The sequence below is a fragment of the Plecotus auritus genome (genome assembly GCF_963455305.1).
Source record: "Plecotus auritus genome assembly, chromosome: 3".
Lineage (NCBI taxonomy): Eukaryota > Metazoa > Chordata > Mammalia > Chiroptera > Vespertilionidae > Plecotus > Plecotus auritus.
In genome coordinates this window covers 206,579,630-206,598,276 of record NC_137772.1, presented here as the reverse complement: position 1 = coordinate 206,598,276, position 18,647 = coordinate 206,579,630, and the positions used below count along the sequence as shown (strand labels likewise).

General features: G+C 41.3%; 1 protein-coding gene across 1 annotated transcript in view; it reads right to left on the bottom strand.

Moving 5' to 3' along the window:
- The window catches only part of ANO2 (anoctamin 2), a 310,827-nt gene that overhangs the window by 225,316 nt on the left and 66,864 nt on the right, over positions 1–18,647 (bottom strand). Inside the window, exon 4 of the mRNA XM_080659102.1 lies at positions 6,504–6,602. Within this exon, the coding sequence (XP_080515228.1) occupies positions 6,504–6,602 (99 nt within the window). The remainder of the gene's footprint in view (positions 1–6,503; positions 6,603–18,647) is intronic.

Sequence of the window (18,647 nt, the reverse complement as noted above, 5' to 3'; positions counted from 1 at the left end):
TCCTCCTGCCTGCCTGCTGAACTGAGACACTGATCTTATACTGCCTTAGGGCTCAAACTGAAACATTGGCTCTTCTTGGGTGTTGAGCCTGCCAGCATTTGATTGGAGCTCATACCGTTGACTCTCCTACATCTCCAGACTGACAATTGCAAACCTTGGGACTTCTTAAGCCTCCAAAATCACTTGGGTCAATTCTTTATAATAAACATATATACTTCTATGCATGCAAATCATATTGGTTCTATATCTCAGAATCCTGACTAATACAAGCCTCAAATCTGAATAGAAACAAGAGGTGCTGCAATTCTGGCCAGGCCGAGTCCCTGAAGCAGGGTGGACACCTGAAACAGGGGGAGGCTCTTCCTGCAGAACTTTTGTAAAAGCCACAGTTACCATATCAGAATTTCCAGAGGCAGTAATAGGCATCTGAGAATGACTTCCAATAATTGACAAAGCTTAATGGAATTAATATTTTCCTCCTAAGGGGCCATTAAGGCTAACTAAAATGTAATTTCTTTGCTTTTTAACTGGAATTATATTGGTTCAGCAAGGTACCACCAATTTTCTCACACTGTTCAGAAAATTCTTAGTGGCAGTTATATGTGTTTTCAGTTAATGAAAAATGAAGATGAATTATTCCTTAATAAATGCAATTTAGTAGATTAAACTATTCCAAAACATGGATTTCGTGGAGAGAATTAAAGTGTGATTGGTACTCCTGCTCTAACCTTTATCTTTGAATCAAGTTAGCTCATCAGAAATTTACCTATATTATTTATAGTACAACCCTCCCTGAACTACAGTTCAACATTGACATCCTCAGATTTTATCCAGAACCAACTAAGAAAAGTTATACAAAGAACATTCCAGAACCTTAAATGAACTCATTACTGAAAATATGTCCCTTATATTATTCATGACTTTTACCTAACAATTATGTTTTAACAGAAGGACAAAGTTTTCCTCCTCTGACAAAACAGAGCAGGGTGGATATATAAGCCACAGTCCTTTCTGCCTTGGCTACCTGGAAACTCAGAATGAAAATTGTCTCATTTGCATTAATTACCCTGATTTTCTATTTCAATTAGCATTATTTCTCTATACCTTCCTACTTCCCTCTCAATTACATACTTCTTTTTTATGTATCCTTCTTTTAAATGCTCCATTTGTGTTTATGCTTTTGGCTGTACTCCATCTCAAGTCCTGTTTGGGGAAATAGGCTAAGATATGAATCAAATAACCCCAGATTCATGGGGGCAGAGCCAGCAGTAGAACTTGAGGTCTCCACTTGTCACACCTGCAGTCTATCCTTTGAAATGGGTGCCTTCAAGCTGTCTCTCCTATACTGTGAGGCCTGCTGGCTTTCCCAGTGACTGCATCGCAGGCCGTGCACATGGAACCATTATGTTTGCGGACACCCCAAGGACCCATGCTATAGGAAACAGAAATCCCCCAGCACAGAGCCCAAAGGCCATTTGCTCCCGCGTCTCCACTGATTCCGTGTCTGGGCTTCTGGCTTCCTCGGCAGATTTAAGGGACTGGGCCTGTTTTCCCCACAACAGTACAGATGTTGGCTGTGAAGGGAAATAGCAGGAAGGAGCAGCCCAGCTGTGGTGCCAACTGTGCTACCCGACACACATCGCATATGAACAATAATACCAGCAACAGTACTAATAGCAGTTACTTTGTGTTGCATGTGCCTCTATGCTAGGCATCCTAAATATATCGTCACTGCTCCTTACAACAGCCCTCACTGACATTTATTATTCCCGGTTTGGAGATGAGGGGAGCTCTGAGTCTACTTTCCTACAAAGGTATGACCTGCTCGAAGTTAATGGCATCCGCTTGCATGGGAAGGACTTAAAAGCTAAAGTCCTCACAGGCTCCTGGGAACAGCTGCATGACCCCTGCGATATTACTCACTCTATTAATAATAGCGACAAAAGCTTTGCCAGATTGAATAAAAGTGATTTTCCCCCATTCCAGGCATGTCACTTCTTCTTAGTTTAATGGCTTGATTAACATGATTTCATTGATAAGAATAGACTTGGTTACTCCCCCTCATCCATCCCTGGCCTTGTCTCTGCTGCACTTGGAGCGTAAGTGAATGTAAGTGGTGAGAAAGAGGGGTAGCCATTCATACATATGAAAGTGAATGAGAAATAAACATAGACATTGACCACAGTCTAGAAAGGCCACCTTGGTAATAAGCAGAGATGAGAAAGCAACCATTTCAAACCTTCCCAGGCTCCTCGGGGCCAAAGGCCAGGCCTTCCCACCCTCTTTCTGTACATGAATGAGTGTCCCTCACAAAATGCTGGCTCTCTTGTTGTTGTTTTTGGAAAACAAATGCTTCCTTCCAAGGTTCCCCCTCCCAATTAATATCTGTGCTCAGGACTCCGAGTCCCTGGACACATTACTATGGATTTGTCCAGGTTTGAGATCTCGATTTTGTGATTTCCTCCCCATCTTCCTGGTCTCTCCAGAGCCCACTGAGTTATGACACAAACTTCCACTGGCCTGGAGGATGCTTAGATGATTCCATACCATGCCTCAGACTTCCTCCACGTTTCCCCTGCCGCCAGGATGTGGCTCTCTGCAAATGTAGTTTATTCTCATTGCAGTCACTTCCCAGACCCGTTTAAAAATGAGAAGAGTGCCCCTGAACCCAACACTGACCCTCCACAGACTTCCCTGTCTCATCCTCCCCTCCATGTTCATTTCTCATCTCAGGAATTAGGTTTAATCCCCACCCCCAAGCCCACCCTGGGATCAGGTCTCAGATTAACTTTTAAAAACATATGCATCCTCCCCTGCATAACAAGTTATGTTCCAGTCTCCTAGTTATGACACCCCCTGTAAGGTCAACAACAAGCCACTGCATTGCTATGAATACAAATATCAGGGTCATGTGACTGAACCCATAGAAGGATGCCAGAACAGTCCACCTGATTCACATCTGGGGCCCAGAAACTTTGGAAGAAGTTCTTTCTGTTATACCTGGAGCCTTGTAGGAGCTACCATCTGGCTTTATTCTCCTGACTCCCTGGTTCACCATATTTCCATGCAGAATCTGTCCTGTGCTAATGAGTCGCCATTTGACACACCATCTAACTAGTGTTTTGATTCTGGGCATGTGCATTCTTCCTGTTGTGCCTTTGACTATAAGCTCTCTGAGTGCATGTATTATTTCTATGCCCTTCAGGGTCTCTCCAAAGACTCTCCTACTAAAGGAGTTCCAGTGTTGGCTGCCAGTTGGGTCAGGAGGGACATTAATTGGGGGACTAGGAATTGAGAATATACATAAAAAGACTTGATAACACAGACACAATAACAAATTCCTGTACTTCCATAGCACTGGTTAAGAAATGGATTCTTACAATGGCCTTCTAAGAAAAATAGGGCAGGTATTGTAATGCCCATATCACATGTGAAGAAACTGAGGCTCTGAAAGATGAAGTGACATCCCCAAATCACATAGCAAATAAGTGCAGAACCAAGGCTAAAAGTCTGGTCTTCTGAGAATTGTCTAGTGCAGTGTCTCCCAAAATTAAAAGGAAGAAGGGGTAGAAAATAGTCAAAGTGCTCATCAACGCATGAATGGCTAAAGAAGACGTGGTGTATATTCACAATGGAATAGTATTCAGCCATGAGAAGGAAGGACATTCTGACATTTGCAACAACATGGATGAAACTTGAAGACACTATGCTAAGTGAGATAAGTCAGAGTAAGGAAAGTACTGTATGAAATCACTTATACTAGTACATGGAGTCTAAAAATCTAAACTTTTGTGAAAACAGAGTGTGAATTTTTGGTTACCAGGAAATAGAGGGAAGGGAATAGTTCAGATGTAGTTCAGATCCAATGCACAGTAGAATATGGACGACAATATTATATTATAATCATCAAACTTGCTAAGAGACTAGAACTTAATTATTCCAACCACTAAAAAGAAAGAAAAATTATGTGATATGATAAAATTGCTAATTATCGCTACAATGGCAATCATATTACAATAGATAGATGTATCAAATTAACATTTTGTACAACTCAAAGTTACACCAGGTTATATGTTAAACATATTTTTGAATTATGAAAAATAAATGCAAACATAAAAAAGGAGGTAAACTCAGAGATGGCTATAATATGTCCTTGTCCTAATTATCCTTTCTACAAATTCAAGTCCTAAACCATAGATGGGAAGTTTCAATAGGATAAGTGTTTGGGGACATATAAACTCTGAGGACAGATATGCTCTCAAAGATATGAGTTGTAAAAGAACAAGCAGAGACCAGAGGGATCAGAGGCTGGCACTACTTGGGGACTGAGTCTGAGAATGAGGAAAAAAAGAAAGTGGTAGAAAAACGAGAGGTGTGATAGGGTGTTCAAAGAACAGAGAGGGAGGCTAGGAGAAGGCATCAGAAGAGAGGTTAGAGAGAAAAGAAGGAAAGGAAAAGCATGGGAGTAAAAGAAAGATGGGAAGGAGAGCAAAGAAGAAAGAGAGGTAAAGAGAAAAAAAATGAAGGATATACACTTTTTCTATGTCTCTAGGTTTCCTGCTAAAAGGATCATTCTAGGGACAGAAGCAGTAGCATGGGCATTAGTTTTGCTCACCTTCTTTCCATGGGTCAGCCAGCAAAGATAAAAACATAGGAAGCAAGATACAAATAGAATGAGATTAACAGAACATTATTCAGATAAATCAGAGAAAGGAAAAGAAAAATATATATTGAAGTTAGAAGAAAGAGAAGAAAAAGGGGTTGGCCATGTTAGGACACCAGCAGAGGTAAGCAGAAGCCTCTATCTAAGGCTAAGGCTTAGGTCATGTTGCCAGCAGACTGGGAGTACATCAGTGGAGGAGGAGCAGAGATCTAGAACAAAGATGACACATCACATTTGAGGACAGCAGTAAAAGGAGTGAAAGGTTTAAAACTGGGAGACAAAGAATGAAGTAGTACAACTAAGTGGGGAAAGATCACAGTGTGGTCCTTATGAAACCAAGACTTTCAGGCATGTGACCCCAAAACATTGACCTTTTATTAGCAAAAGTTTGTAGCTAATATTCATGTCTATGTTTGTTCCTTGTTTAATAGTCATGTGTCCACCTGCCATGGAGGTATTATCCATCTTAATAAACCTGTAAAAACAGAACCCCCAGACTTTATCCTTCTTGAGTAGGGGATTCAAAATGGCATCCCACATGATGGTACTTGATGAGTGATTTTTTTTTCCTTTTGTTTTCTTTTGTGTGTTTTTTTTTTTATAAGTGATTTTTGATAGGAATGGTAAATCTGTTGGTAGTGAAGATGTAAACATAGCCAATAATGCTAATCAGAATGGTTTTGCTGACTATAAGGATGCTAATGATAGTGGAGATGGTAATATAGGCAGGTGATAACAGTGGTATAGAAGCCAACAAATATTGGGAGGGTGGGAATTATGGTAGTTAGAATGATGAAAATAATTTGTGGAAAGCTTGGTCACCACTTGTGAAATGACATTGTGGGTGTGTGTGTGTGACAAAGTTACAGAGACAGAGACAGAGAAACAGAGACAGATAAAGAGATAGATTACCCATAGATCACTCATGGTTAAACTAGATTATCATCTGCCCCAGGACCCTTCCAAGAGCCATCTCAAATGGTCAAAGCCAATGACCACCCATTTCCCTAAAATGCCTAATTAAAAAAAATGGTGAATCTGTGATCACGTTTCCTTTCTTTTTGGAGGTGTGAGGTGTTTGCTGGATTTTGTTTTATAAGAAGACTGTCACCTAGGAATTCCCTGAGGTTTCTAAATTATACATAGACTATATCAGCTAAAAAGAACCTTAAAAATCATCTAAACTGTGTGGCTCCCAACCCAGATATGGATGACAACCTCCTAGGTATATTTTTCACAATACTGACACCAGAACCTCATTCCACACCAACGAACAAAATCAAAATCACAGGATGAGACATTGGTATGAACACTTTGAAAGTATTCCCAAATAATTTTGACCAACTCTTCTGATGAGGAATCTTCTATTTTACAGAAGAGATGAGCCAAGCCCACCACACACAATACTTAGTGGCAGAGTCACAACCAGAATATTCATAGCACGTTTTGTGCAATTTTCCCTGCATGCTGCTGACCCAATCATCATGGGTTGCTGTCTCTTCTCATTGTTACATTCACTCTGAAAAAAATTCCTGGCTGTGTTGGGACCCCAAGAAGAGGAAGAAAGAAGAAATCAAGAAGCTAGGTCAGGGTAATGTCTGGTTTCTCATGGAGCCCATTTCAGGTGAGCTCTGAGGTGAAAGGATCTCCAAACCCCCCCCTCTCCTTTCCCCAACTCTTTTCCTGTCCCACCACATCATTCCCTATACTTAGGGTCCTTGGGGAGGTAAGTGTGATTTAACCTCCACAAAACCCATGTCCCACATGACCCTGTTCCCCAATTATTCACATTCATCCAGCCCTCAGGGGGCCCTTAAACCCAGAAGAAACATGTTCATACTTTCTTGGTGGGAACTTTGATCTTCAAGAATTCTGCTTCTCTGGCCAGCACCTGCCACGGGGCATGTATCCGGACAAAGATGGATCCTTGGCTTTTATTCTGTAAGATACAGTGAAAGAAGAAATAGAAACACTTATAAGGACAAAGCTTAAATTTCTGGTTCCCCAAACTAGAAGCCACAACCTGGTGTTTCTTCAGTTTCTGATTTTTGTTCTCTTTAAACTTCACCAGGGGCTAGTCTCCTCATACCCATACCATTCTGTTTCAGAAAAGTTCTCATCAAAGCCCAAAGGGCAATGTTAGTGTGGTCCCTGGGGTTTGGTGGCTTCAGGGGAAAGAAAAATTAAAACCATTGTGTGCAGAGATTTGAAATGTAAGCAATTATAATTTTCATAAAAATTCTATTAATTCTCAATAGTAGTTATGAGGTTTACTTCTGCCAGCATTCGGTGAACAGCCTGCAATTTGTCTACATGCACCTATTTTCATTGTTTGTTGTTAAGTTTGTATTTTTGTTCTACTATTGTCCTGTGTCACAACCCCAAATCACAAAAGGGGTTCACCCATGCCAAACAGTAATTATATAAATAATAATGTGAATAATATAACTCCAAATAGTATCATAAATATAAATCATGACCAGGCCTCAAGTGTGAATGTATGTTCCAGGTCAAGTGATTCTGTGAGTATATTGATTTCACCCAAAAATGAAAATGAAAGAAAATGCAGTGATGAGTGTTTGAAAATTAGGTCTTAATGACTCAACAGTCCGTTTGGCCCTGGTCGCAGTGTCTGTTATAAAACCTGGTCAGATTATGACATGAAGCATCAGTTTCCACTTATCTTCAAATAAAACCTCAAATGTTTTCAGAACAAGCACACACAGGGGGAAAAACTTTTTATGACATAAATTCAATTAATTTTGTCACCAAAAAATGAAAGAGACCAGAACAAGTAGGAAATAGGCAAAAGCCTCATCATTTATGAGAAGCATCTAAAACTACCTACAAAATTAATCACAAACACTATGTCCACGGAGAAAGTAGAACAAAATGATAGCAAAATTCCTTCATCAAATGACTGTTGGAAACCACCTAAAACTTGTGCATCATAGTGGGGAGATCCTGGTATGCTGGCCAACATGCCTTTCAGATACAGCCTCTGAGGGGCAGAGTGGGAACTGGGGGACTAGCAAGCGTGCTCTACAGAGACACCTACTTGCAGCATCTTGTTCCATTTATCCCCTGAAAACCCATGCTCCAGGAGAAAGGAGGCTTTATTAAATTACTGTGTGTCTTGTGAAGCAGGTTGCATGGAGACCAGTACTGAGGAGGCACCAACTCCATGTGCAGCAAAGATGTCATTGCTCACATAAAAGTAGTTGTCCCTTTAGAAAACCATCCCCCAACTTCATTCACAGAGGCCAGTTGGTGGTCAATAACTTGTCCTCTGGTCTTGGTTTAGTGTTGAAGATAGTAGCCTCTGACCCTGCCCTTCCAGTGTGCCAGGCAGAGAAATAAGTGACAGGAAGATTGTTCTCCCCACTGAAGGACATTAACTATGATGGTGCTTGCATATGAAATGATAAATACAATAAAAAGATATGTTATGATGTTCATAATGCAAATGAAGACTACGTCTTTGATTTTAAATGGTGGTTCTGCCATATATTCAATAATTCAAACATCCAGAACCTATCCCCACTTTGTGAATAAAAGCTGATGATTTATAAGGGAGAAGAATAAAAAAGAAACCAAGATTTTACAAGAATATTGAACTATGAAATGAAAGTCTGGGATAGTCCAGAGTTCAAAATACTTGAAAAGAATCACAGTAATTGCGATGCTTATTTAGTGAGTGTGTGTCATGTGTCAGGCAGAGTTGGGTAATTATGTGCTTCAGCTCACAGAATGTTCACAGTCCTAAGATGAAATACTCAACTTTCCAGCCAAGTGGACACAGTTATGACAGAACACTGGACATGGCCTTCAGTGAGAAATTTCCCCAATTTTTATGTCCATATATGATTACAATATCCATAACTACTGGACAGAGTTTTCAATCACTTGTTGCTACTTCTAATTGCAATGTAAGCTTTTCTAATTTAGTGAAAATAAGAATAAGAAAGGAAACCATCTGTGAAGCTGGTCTACAACCCAGCTCTCCATTATGGGACATTAGTTGCCTCTAGCAAAGCATTCTTCCTCTCCAGTCTCCTCAAATGGAACTTGTTTCAAGTAAAAATAAAAGCTAGAATGCAATTTTGTGGTGCTAACATGTAGTCATCATGTTCCTTTTATGCCATTCCATATTGTTACCTTCTCATAAAAAGAAAAACATGAGAGCTGATGTGAAATATTAGCTGGTGTGACTGGCTATGTCTCCTGAAGAAAAACAAAACCCCTGAGCAGAACTTCCTCTCCATTCTTCTAAAATGCAACTTGTTTCAAGTGAAAATAAAAGCTAGGATGCAATTATGTGATGCTAACATCTAGTCATCATGCTCCTTTTATGTCATGCAATATTATTACCTTCTCATAAAATGAAAAACATGAGACCTGATGTGAAATATTAGCTGGTGTGACTGGCTGTCTCCTGAAGAAAAACAAAACAAAAACCCCTGAGCAGAACCATCATCCAATGTGGAAGCCCTTTCACTAAAATTGGAGGTTAATGTAGATTAAGCCAAAAGAAGGAGAAGAAGGAGGAGGAGGAGAATGGGGGAGGGAAAGGGGGTGGAACAGTGTTGAGGGGGGGAGGCAGGAAGAGGACGAGGAGGGAGAAGAAGAAGGAAGAGGAGGAGGAGAAGGAAGAGGAGGAGAGGGGGTGGGGAGGGGGTGGGGAAGGAAGGAAGGAAGGAAGAAAGGAAGGAAGGAAGGAAGGAAGGAAGGAAGGAAGGAAGGAAGGAAGGAAGGAAGGAAGGAAGGAAGGTTGGTTGGTTGGCTAGTTCTTTGTTCTCTAGGCCCAATAGACTTCCATTCTGCCCTGTATTTGCATTCTTTGAGGCATACTGGGGCAGGGAGGGGGGGCATTTGGAAAGAGTCTGGGCTTCAGATTCAAACAGAGTGAGATTTGCATCCTGGATTTTATAGCTCTGAGACATTGGGCAAGTCACTTAACCAAATAAGCCTCAGTTTCTTGATCGGAATAAGGTGGATGAGAAACATTTCAGGACTGTTGTGAAAATTGGAGATAAAGTTTGAAGTCTATGTTATACAGCATGGAATGTGGACTGTTTAATAGATGTCAGACATTACTGACTAAAATGACTGTTTCTTGCAGGGACATTATCTGAGGCTTCTAACACAGCACTGGGCACACAGTAGGTTATCATTGAATTCCTGTGATTTACAGAAAAGACTTAGAGAAAAACAGTTCCTGTTAGATTAAAATTATGGATAAGTAATCCTGGTTTACTCTCTTGAACTTTTTTCTATTTTGGTTTGTTTTAGGGGTTGTGGTTTTTTGTTTTCCCAATTTTTAAATATAGTTCATATACAATATTATATTAGTTTCATGTGTACAATATAGTGATTTGACATTTATATACCTTACAATGTGATCACCATACCAATTCTAGTAATTATCTGTCACCCTGCAAACTTATCACAATATTATAGACTATATTCCCCTTCACCTTTTTCACCCATCCCCTCACACTGTTTTCAAAAGGTCTCATGGACCCTAAAAAAAAATCATAGGTTTTCCTGGCCAGTGTGTCTTAGTGGTTGAGCATCGACCTATGAACCAGGAGATCCATCAGGGCACATGTCAGGGTTGCAGGCTTGATCCCCAGTAGGGGGCATACAATCAATAATTCTCTATCACTGATGTTTCTACCTTTCTCTCCCTCTCCCTTCCTCTGTGAAATCAATAAAAATATATTTTTAAAAAATATATCTTCAAAATTTAAGGACTAAATCAGAAAACATTATTTTCTGAACCAAATACAAATATAAAATATAAGAGTTTAGCCATCAGAGTATATAACCCATCCCTAAAAGAGATTTTATAAATAAGTAATAAATGTGATTGTGTGGTAGGATATCCAGGCTGTAATCGATATGGGGCTACAAGGACTATAATGAATCTAGTGTGACCAGCCCCCAATGGATTTATGATTTACAACTGGCAGAAGACCAGCTCAATCCAACATGGCAACTAATTTTACCTGGCAGTAACCCCTAGCCTCATTATACATTCACTGTAATACATTACCATACTAAACAACACACCCCACACCACCATGATTAGAAAAAGAAAGTCCATATAAGGACACAACATGGCCAACAGGGCTCTTCCAAGAAGTCTCCACCACTTTCCTGGGAAAATCCTGAATATTCTTCCCCTTTATTGAATGCTCTACCCCTTGATTAAATGAGCTTCAATAAAAGAAGCAAATCCCACTAGGGAGTAGCCACTCTCTACATCACTGTTTCACTAATAAATGGTCTTTCACTTTAAATTCTATGCTGACTTGAGTTTGGATTCTTCCCTATGCAAAGCCAAGAACCCACCATGGATCATGGACCTTCAGGTCCCCAAACCCCAGAATGCCTGCATCATCTGGAGGGGCTCTGAAATCCCATTAGGCAACTAAAATGTAAGTCAATGTAAAAAGAGCCGTAACATATAATTTGGTTCCGGTCATCAGAGAGAGGAGAACCAGTGCACAGAGATTTCTCTGGGAAAGCCCATGTACGTCCATCTGAGGGTGCATCTATTTCAATAGCAAGTAATGTGAGTTATATGAAGGGGCAGGAAAATTTATCCAGCTCAATTGAAATGCCCCACAAACACTATGCAAATTCTTTCAGTGTCATTTAATTTTCATAAAACCTTATAAAGTCTGTTTCTCCAATTCCTAGATATCAGGAAGAAAGTACCCAAGAAGAGAATATAAGTACTTTAGTCAAAGGAAACGAATAATCCTCAATCATAACCTGACTGTCGTCTTTCTCGGTCTACTTTAAGTTGTGTTGTCAGTTCATTTCCCAGACCTGTTTTCCACTAAGTAAACCAAGAGAAAACTGAGTTCACAAAGAGGCAAAATCTGGTCACCATCTTGAACTTGTATCCTGCCTAATCAGCCAGTCTCTTACTCTCTCCCTTCCTATCTAAGATTGCCTCAACAGTGAGCCTACTTATATGCGCATTCTAAGGCACTAGTACCTCTACCCCTCCTTCCTGGACTCCAGCCACACAGCCCTTCTCATTAGTTTCCAACTGCTTCAACCAGCTTCCCACCTTGGCACCTCTTCATCCAACCAGCCTCCTACTTTAGAGCCACTTTGAAGTCTATTCCCTTCACTACAAAGTCCTCCCCAGCCCCAGACTCAGCCAAGTCCTAATTGGGTCTCAACTGAAACATGACTTCCTCTAGGAGTCCTTTCCTGAACCCCTTGGCTCCCCTCTTGCCTGAATAGCTCCTGTCCTCCTTCTTCATAGCACCAACCACTATTGTAATTACTGTAAGTAGGTGTTTAACAAATGTCTCCCTGGCTAGACCTTAAGCTCCTTGGGGACAAAACAACATGTTTTGTTGGATGCTTTATCCTCAGCAGCCACCACTGAGCATGTAGTAAATGTTCAGTAAGTATTGCAACTTCAATGCACATATATATTAGTAGGTTCTGTTTGGATCCTGGGACCAATGTCTAAAAAACTGGCTACCATCGTCCAGAAAGTAATTGGTGAATTTTGGCCAACCAAATTAAAATCTAGTTCCATTTTAAGAAATGAATTCAGTCCTTAAGTGTCATTGTTCAATCCTTTCTCATGCTGACAACTAAAGTTATTCAAGTTTCCACCTGATCAGGAACCTTATGAAGACATTGCAAGAGGGCCTCTCCATTCCTATCTGTTAGCCTCTGGTCCTCACAGCATTTGCAGATCGCTGCTTCTTTTCTATGGGGTCTCATGCATCAGCACAAGCTCATTCTGGTGCTAACACACACACACACACACACACACACACACACACACACACACACGAACTGGGTATACCTAAAACCTCTCTGCTTTACAGGCCTATTTAGGAGAAGAATTAGGAATATTCTGGAAAATAAGAGACATCAACTGTAAAAGTCTTTGGTAACTTTATTTGCCAAGCATCAAACTTCAATAATGATATTCAACATCTCCATGCTGACAGTGCAAAGCACAGCCAGCTGATGGGCACAATGAACCTTAGAAGAGTGAACTGATTTGGCCAAAGGATTCTGGAAATGAAGAAATCTCCGATGACACCCAACATATCTTTCTCAAGTAAGAGACGAAAACCTAGAGCTCAAGAAGCTGAGTTGCTTTGGCTTGTACTACAGCTAATTAATAGCAGAGCCAGGAATGGAATTCAGATCTCCTGATGCCAGAGTCCATCCCACAGTGCCTGTAAGGGAATGGCATCACATGTCCCTGAGGACTCTCAACCCATCCAAGGGCAACCTGAAGCCCCTCCCTTCAGAAGAGATTAGGTATATGAGGGATGGAGGAATGGCAGTGAGAGGGGGCAAATTGTGCCCCCAGCCACCTCTCTTCAGTGCTCCAGCCACTGCTCAATGCCCTCTGCAGGAACTAGAGGACACACGCTCCTCCTCCATATTGTTTATGGCTTGCTGTTGTTATCCAAAGATTGCATGTGGCTTTATAAGACCACGTCCTCCCTCTAGAGAAAAAAGAATGAATGGGATGCAGCCCTAGCCAAACACTGGAAACTGATACTCCACAGCCTCCTTCCCACACAGTCCTGCCAAGTCACCTCAACACTGACCCCAGACGCCTGAGTGTACTCTGGTCCCAGGCCCTGCTGTGAGCCCAGAACATCAGCTGCAGCACATCATGGCCCAGAAATGGAGCTGCCAGAGGAAGGTTGGGAAGGTGAGCATGTAGACAATGGAGAGGGGCAGAGCAGGGGCAGAATCCTCTAAGACAGTGGTCAGCAAACTGCGGCTCGCAAGCCACATGCGGCTCTTTGGCCCCTGAGTGTGGCTCTTCCACAAAATACCACGTGCAGGCGCGCACATACAATGCGATTGAAACTTCGTGGCCCATGCTCAGAAGTCGGTTTTCGGCCTGGGCGAGTCTATTTTGAAGAAGTGGCATTAGAACACTCAAGGGGCCAAAGAGCCGCATGTGGCTCGTGAGCCACGGTTTGCCAACCACTTCTCTAAGATATTAGCCACCCAGGACCTCTTAAATCGGCAAGAACCATTGCATATGGTCCCACAGAGATCATGAGAGAAACCCCTTGGACTCACATGTTCTCAAATCATCGTGGTTGAGGTTCACACAGCTGGAGAAGTGATAATAAGAGGTGCTAAGATTGTGGTCAGGGCAGCCATCATCATAGACTAAAGAGAGGTGTGGGGTGTCACTTTCAGACTTTTGAAATGAAACAGGGAATGAAATGGTCCTCACAATGGCCCTATGCTCCCCTGTGCCATCATTAAAACCAAAGTCTCTGCTTCTCTTCAGCTATCAGGAACTTCCAACCTATGACCAGGGAGCAGGCTCTGCCTAGACCTCCCAGTGACACACTAACTTGGAATTAAGCTCAGGAAAGAATGTCCTGACAGGAGAAGGAAAGATGAAAACTTGCTTTCCTGGGAGGCCCTGGATGAGAGTAAGGGCCTCTTCTCTCCAATGCAGCAAAAGTGAAGGGCAGAACCAAATGCCCACTGAACCTTGTCCTAGAGACCCCAAACTACCAACAGCATGACCCCTTTTATAGAAAAGGCTTCATGTAGTTCCCAACCAGGGTCCTATGTAACTGAAAAGTTAGTCACTCATATTTTTTTCAAAGCAAAGAGCCATCACCAAAGTCCCTGGGAGAAGAAGGCATTCTTAGCAGGTACGATCCCTTGGGACAGCTACCAAAATAAGCAGGTGCCCAGAAGAAATTATCTCTGGACCTGCTACCACAGTCTCTACTCCGTGAATTGCATATCACTGCACTCCAGACAGGAGCCACCCAGAAAACTTCTGCTCAAAGCCCAGGTAAAGATGAAGTAGTGAGGGGGAACACAGGAACACCTAGGGGTCAGACCCTCTTACACACCAAGGGCTGAGAGAACCTGCTCCCATCTAATCCCTATGCTACAGTGGCCCCCAAGGGTAGCACAGCACCCCGGAAGGAGTACCATATGGGGAGTCAGCAATAGAGTAGGATTAAGTGTTCTCCTGATTTCATTCAACTTCAAAAATCTCTCAGAAGAAATGGGGGGAAATTTTCACCATGTAGGACAGGTCATGGGAAAGTCAACAGTACTAGGGTCTGAGTCCTTGGTCTTAAGCCCCAGCTCTGCCACTTACCAGATGCACCATTTTTTATGTCATCAAAGCTCTTGAAACTAAGGACCATTTTAAAATAATTATAATTAATAATAATAACACCTGTAGGAGAAAAGGATGGGCTCTACCCAGGGACATGTGGAATCTTTGGGGCACAGAAGATATGTGTATTTCCTTGATTATGATGATGGCGTCACAAGTTTATACATATGTCAAAACTCAACGTATTTAAATATGTGCAGTTTCTTATACATCAATTATACCTCAATAAGGCTAATGAGAAAAGATTTACAAAAATGTAAATCAATGCCACACTTCTGACATTTTTTTGTTTTGAAAAATATTATTTTTATTAAAATATTATTTATATGAAATAAACATTATTTAACAATGTTTTATATTTTAGTTTTTAACTAATAAATATTTAAAAGTTACTAATGATTCCAGGATATCTCAAAATCAAATAAAATTATTTACATGAAAATATTTTGCAAACAATAAAGTGTATATATATATATATATATGTATATATGTATATATATACACACATACACACACAGATATATATACATATATATACATATATATATGTATATATATCTGTGTGTGTATGTGTGTATAAATATGGGTACTTTTAGAGGTTATATATATATATATATATATGTATATATATATATATATAAAACCTCTAAAAGTACCCATATTTCTAATGTCCTTCCTAACTCAAAATTTATGTGATGTTTCTATCTTGATACTTTTCTTCCCTACTCAAGACACTTGTATAAAACCTTCACGTTATCAGTATATATATATCTATATACGGATTTTTTTAAGAGCAAGCTCCAGGCAGCCAATTCCAAATCTCTCCCTTGGCAATCAAAGCAAAGACCATGCGCCTGCTCCTTGGACCACAAAACACATGCCCTTGATCTTTATGGGGATCCTACCATGCTTCTTAGAACCCACCTGAGAGAAATCATAGCTGAGTCATATTTCTTGGCATGTACCTGAACAACACCAAGTGAGATTAAATATATAGAAAATGTTTATCTTTGGCATTTACAATGCAAAAAGTTACAGGCTGAACAGAATTCAAGGGCCAAAGACCAAATTTTCACACACAAAGAAAAAAAGATCAAAATTAATGAACCCTGAAGATGTTGGCAGAAAGGACAAGGCCTCTCCCCAAATGAAGGAAGGCTAGGGAGTTGACAACCAGGCTTCAGGCACACAGGCCCAGCCCCAAACAGAGGGGAAAAGGTCAAAGATAAACATGAGGAAAGACCAGAGGATAATGCTGCCCTTTCCTAGTCGTCACGGTAAAACTATTTTGGACAGTTGACATCTGCAAGTGGAATCAGATGCTGCAGAATGCTAACTTTCATCAATGTACGTGCTTCCCACTCCCACCATGACAAGGCAAGCATTTCAATGCCCAGAAGAATGGAAGGCAGACGCAGAGTGGAGACAAAAGGTCCCCTCATTGGTGGTTGATAAGTACTTACACCAAGGATGATCAATAGTCCTGGCTGGGCTGGGACAGTCCCATTTTATTTCTTTGGTGTCATCATCCTATCCAGTTTAGCATTTTCACATCATAAAAAATGTCCCAGATTGGAAAATAAATCACAGAGTCACCTATGGATCAGCAATGAGCGCCATTGAACTCAGCAGCCATCAAATCTTTGGGCAGGAAACCTTCCTGACCTTTATTCCTTTGGCCGATATGATAAATGTCTCACTCAGAGAAGCATTTCCAGGCATTTGAAAGCTCACCATATTACCTCTAAAAGTACCCATATTTCTAATGTCCTTCTTAATTCAAAACTTATGTGATATTTTATGTTGACACTTTTCTTCCCTCCTTAAGACATTTCTATAAAACCTTCATGTTATCAGTAATTAATTCCCCTCCCCTCCATGCTGATGAACCCTTTATTTCTCTTAGTGGTGACTCACCTCTTCCCCAAGGAGTATTTCCACTATTTCCTATGATTCACTTCTCCCAACATATTTCAATTCAACAAGTATTTATTGGGGAACAACTGTGTGTCAGCAATGCGCTAAGAGTTAAGGGCATAGAGAAGAAATATAAGCCATCATACCATCACACAGCTTTTAGCTTCTTTGGAAACCAGATAAATGATATCTAACTTACAAGACAGATAGATAACATCATGACTGAGGTGATTAATGTCCAAATTGACAGGACAACTAATGAATGCTCACCTGTTTGTTGTCTCCCCTTTCACTCATCAATAATTACCAGACTTTGCTCTTAGAAATACTCCTCCTGAATCTCAGTCATCTGTTTTCAGTACAATTGACCCCACTACCAGGATAGGCCCAATTAGCTTGAGTCAATCGGCATATCCATCCCCCTGGCCCAAGCAATTGTCTCTGCAAAGTGTTTGTAATGCAATCAGAACCAATAAGATGCAAGGAAATGTTGTCCAGGGTTTCTTGAGAAAGCAGCTTTCTCTTTCTGCCAGAACTCTAGGGAGAATAGTGGCAGTCAATTTGCTCTGAAAAGGGAAGGCCTGGGTCAGTAAAGGGACCACTGAGTAATTAAAATAAAGTGGATCCTGAAAAAGGTTGAGTAGAAAGATGGAGAAGTGGGAAATCCTTAGGGACATCATTTGAGCTGCTGGATCAGGCCTCACCAGAACTACATATTGGGCTTCCTGACTACACAAACTTATAAATTCCCTTTGTTGTTCAAGCCAGTTGGAGTTGGGTTTTCTGCAATGCAACCAAGAGTTGTCACTGATATAAGAAATCAATGGAAGAGCTGACTCTGGGCTAGAGGAGCCAGAAATGATGCCATGGAGGAGAGGGAACTTGAGTTAAACTTTGAACATTGTATGATGGGATTTACATATGCCAAAAGGATTGTAGGTGGCACAGAAAAGAAGGAATAAGATGAAATATATATATATATATATATATATATATATATATATATATATATATATATATATGCAGAGGAGGAACCAAGATGGCGGCATAGGTAAACACCTGAACTTGCTGCCTCGCACAAACACTTCAAAACTACAACTAAAAGACAAAACAGATACCATCCAGAACCATGGGAAGGCTGGCTGAGTGGAATTTATACAACTAGAAGGAAAGAGAAAAGCACGCTGAGACTGGGGGGAGGTGCGGAGGTGCAGAAGTGAAGTGCAGAGGTACGGAGGCACATGCGGAAAAGGGCTGGCAACTGAGTACACTGTTGTCTTTTTCAATTGGGAGGGAGATACAAGCTCCTGACTGCTCTGAACTCCAGTTCCGGGTGAGACTCTGGGGACCCAGATTCATATGGGGAGAAACTGGACTATCTGGCATCGGGCCAGAACGCGAGGGCGGCTTTCTCTCAGAGGTACTTGAAGTGATCATTGTTCCTGCAGGGTGCTGTGGGGCACAGAGTCCCAGGGACCTCTTCAGGGTAGGGCTGATGGTCAGCTAACTGCTGTTTGCTCTGCCCTGGTGATTACCTGAGACCCCACCCCACCCAATTTACAACCCCACCCAAGCTGTGTGCAGAGGCTTTTGCATATGAATGGCTTGGCCATTTGCAATCTAAAACCTAACATACTGCAGCTGGGTCAGAGAGCCCCAGAGCCTACAAAAGAAGGTCCAAAGCTGGACAGCAGCTTGCATTGCTTCACAGCTGGGCCTCATCTGGGCACCTCCAAACCCCAAACAAAGAGGAGGAATCTGCAGATCTCTCTGTAGCTCCTGCTGGGTGGCCTCAGGCAGTGGCTGACTTTGCACCTCCTTGGAGATCCAAGAGCCTGTGTACCCAGTGGTCAGAGTGAAACCATCCAGATTACAACTCTTCACATCCATAAGAGA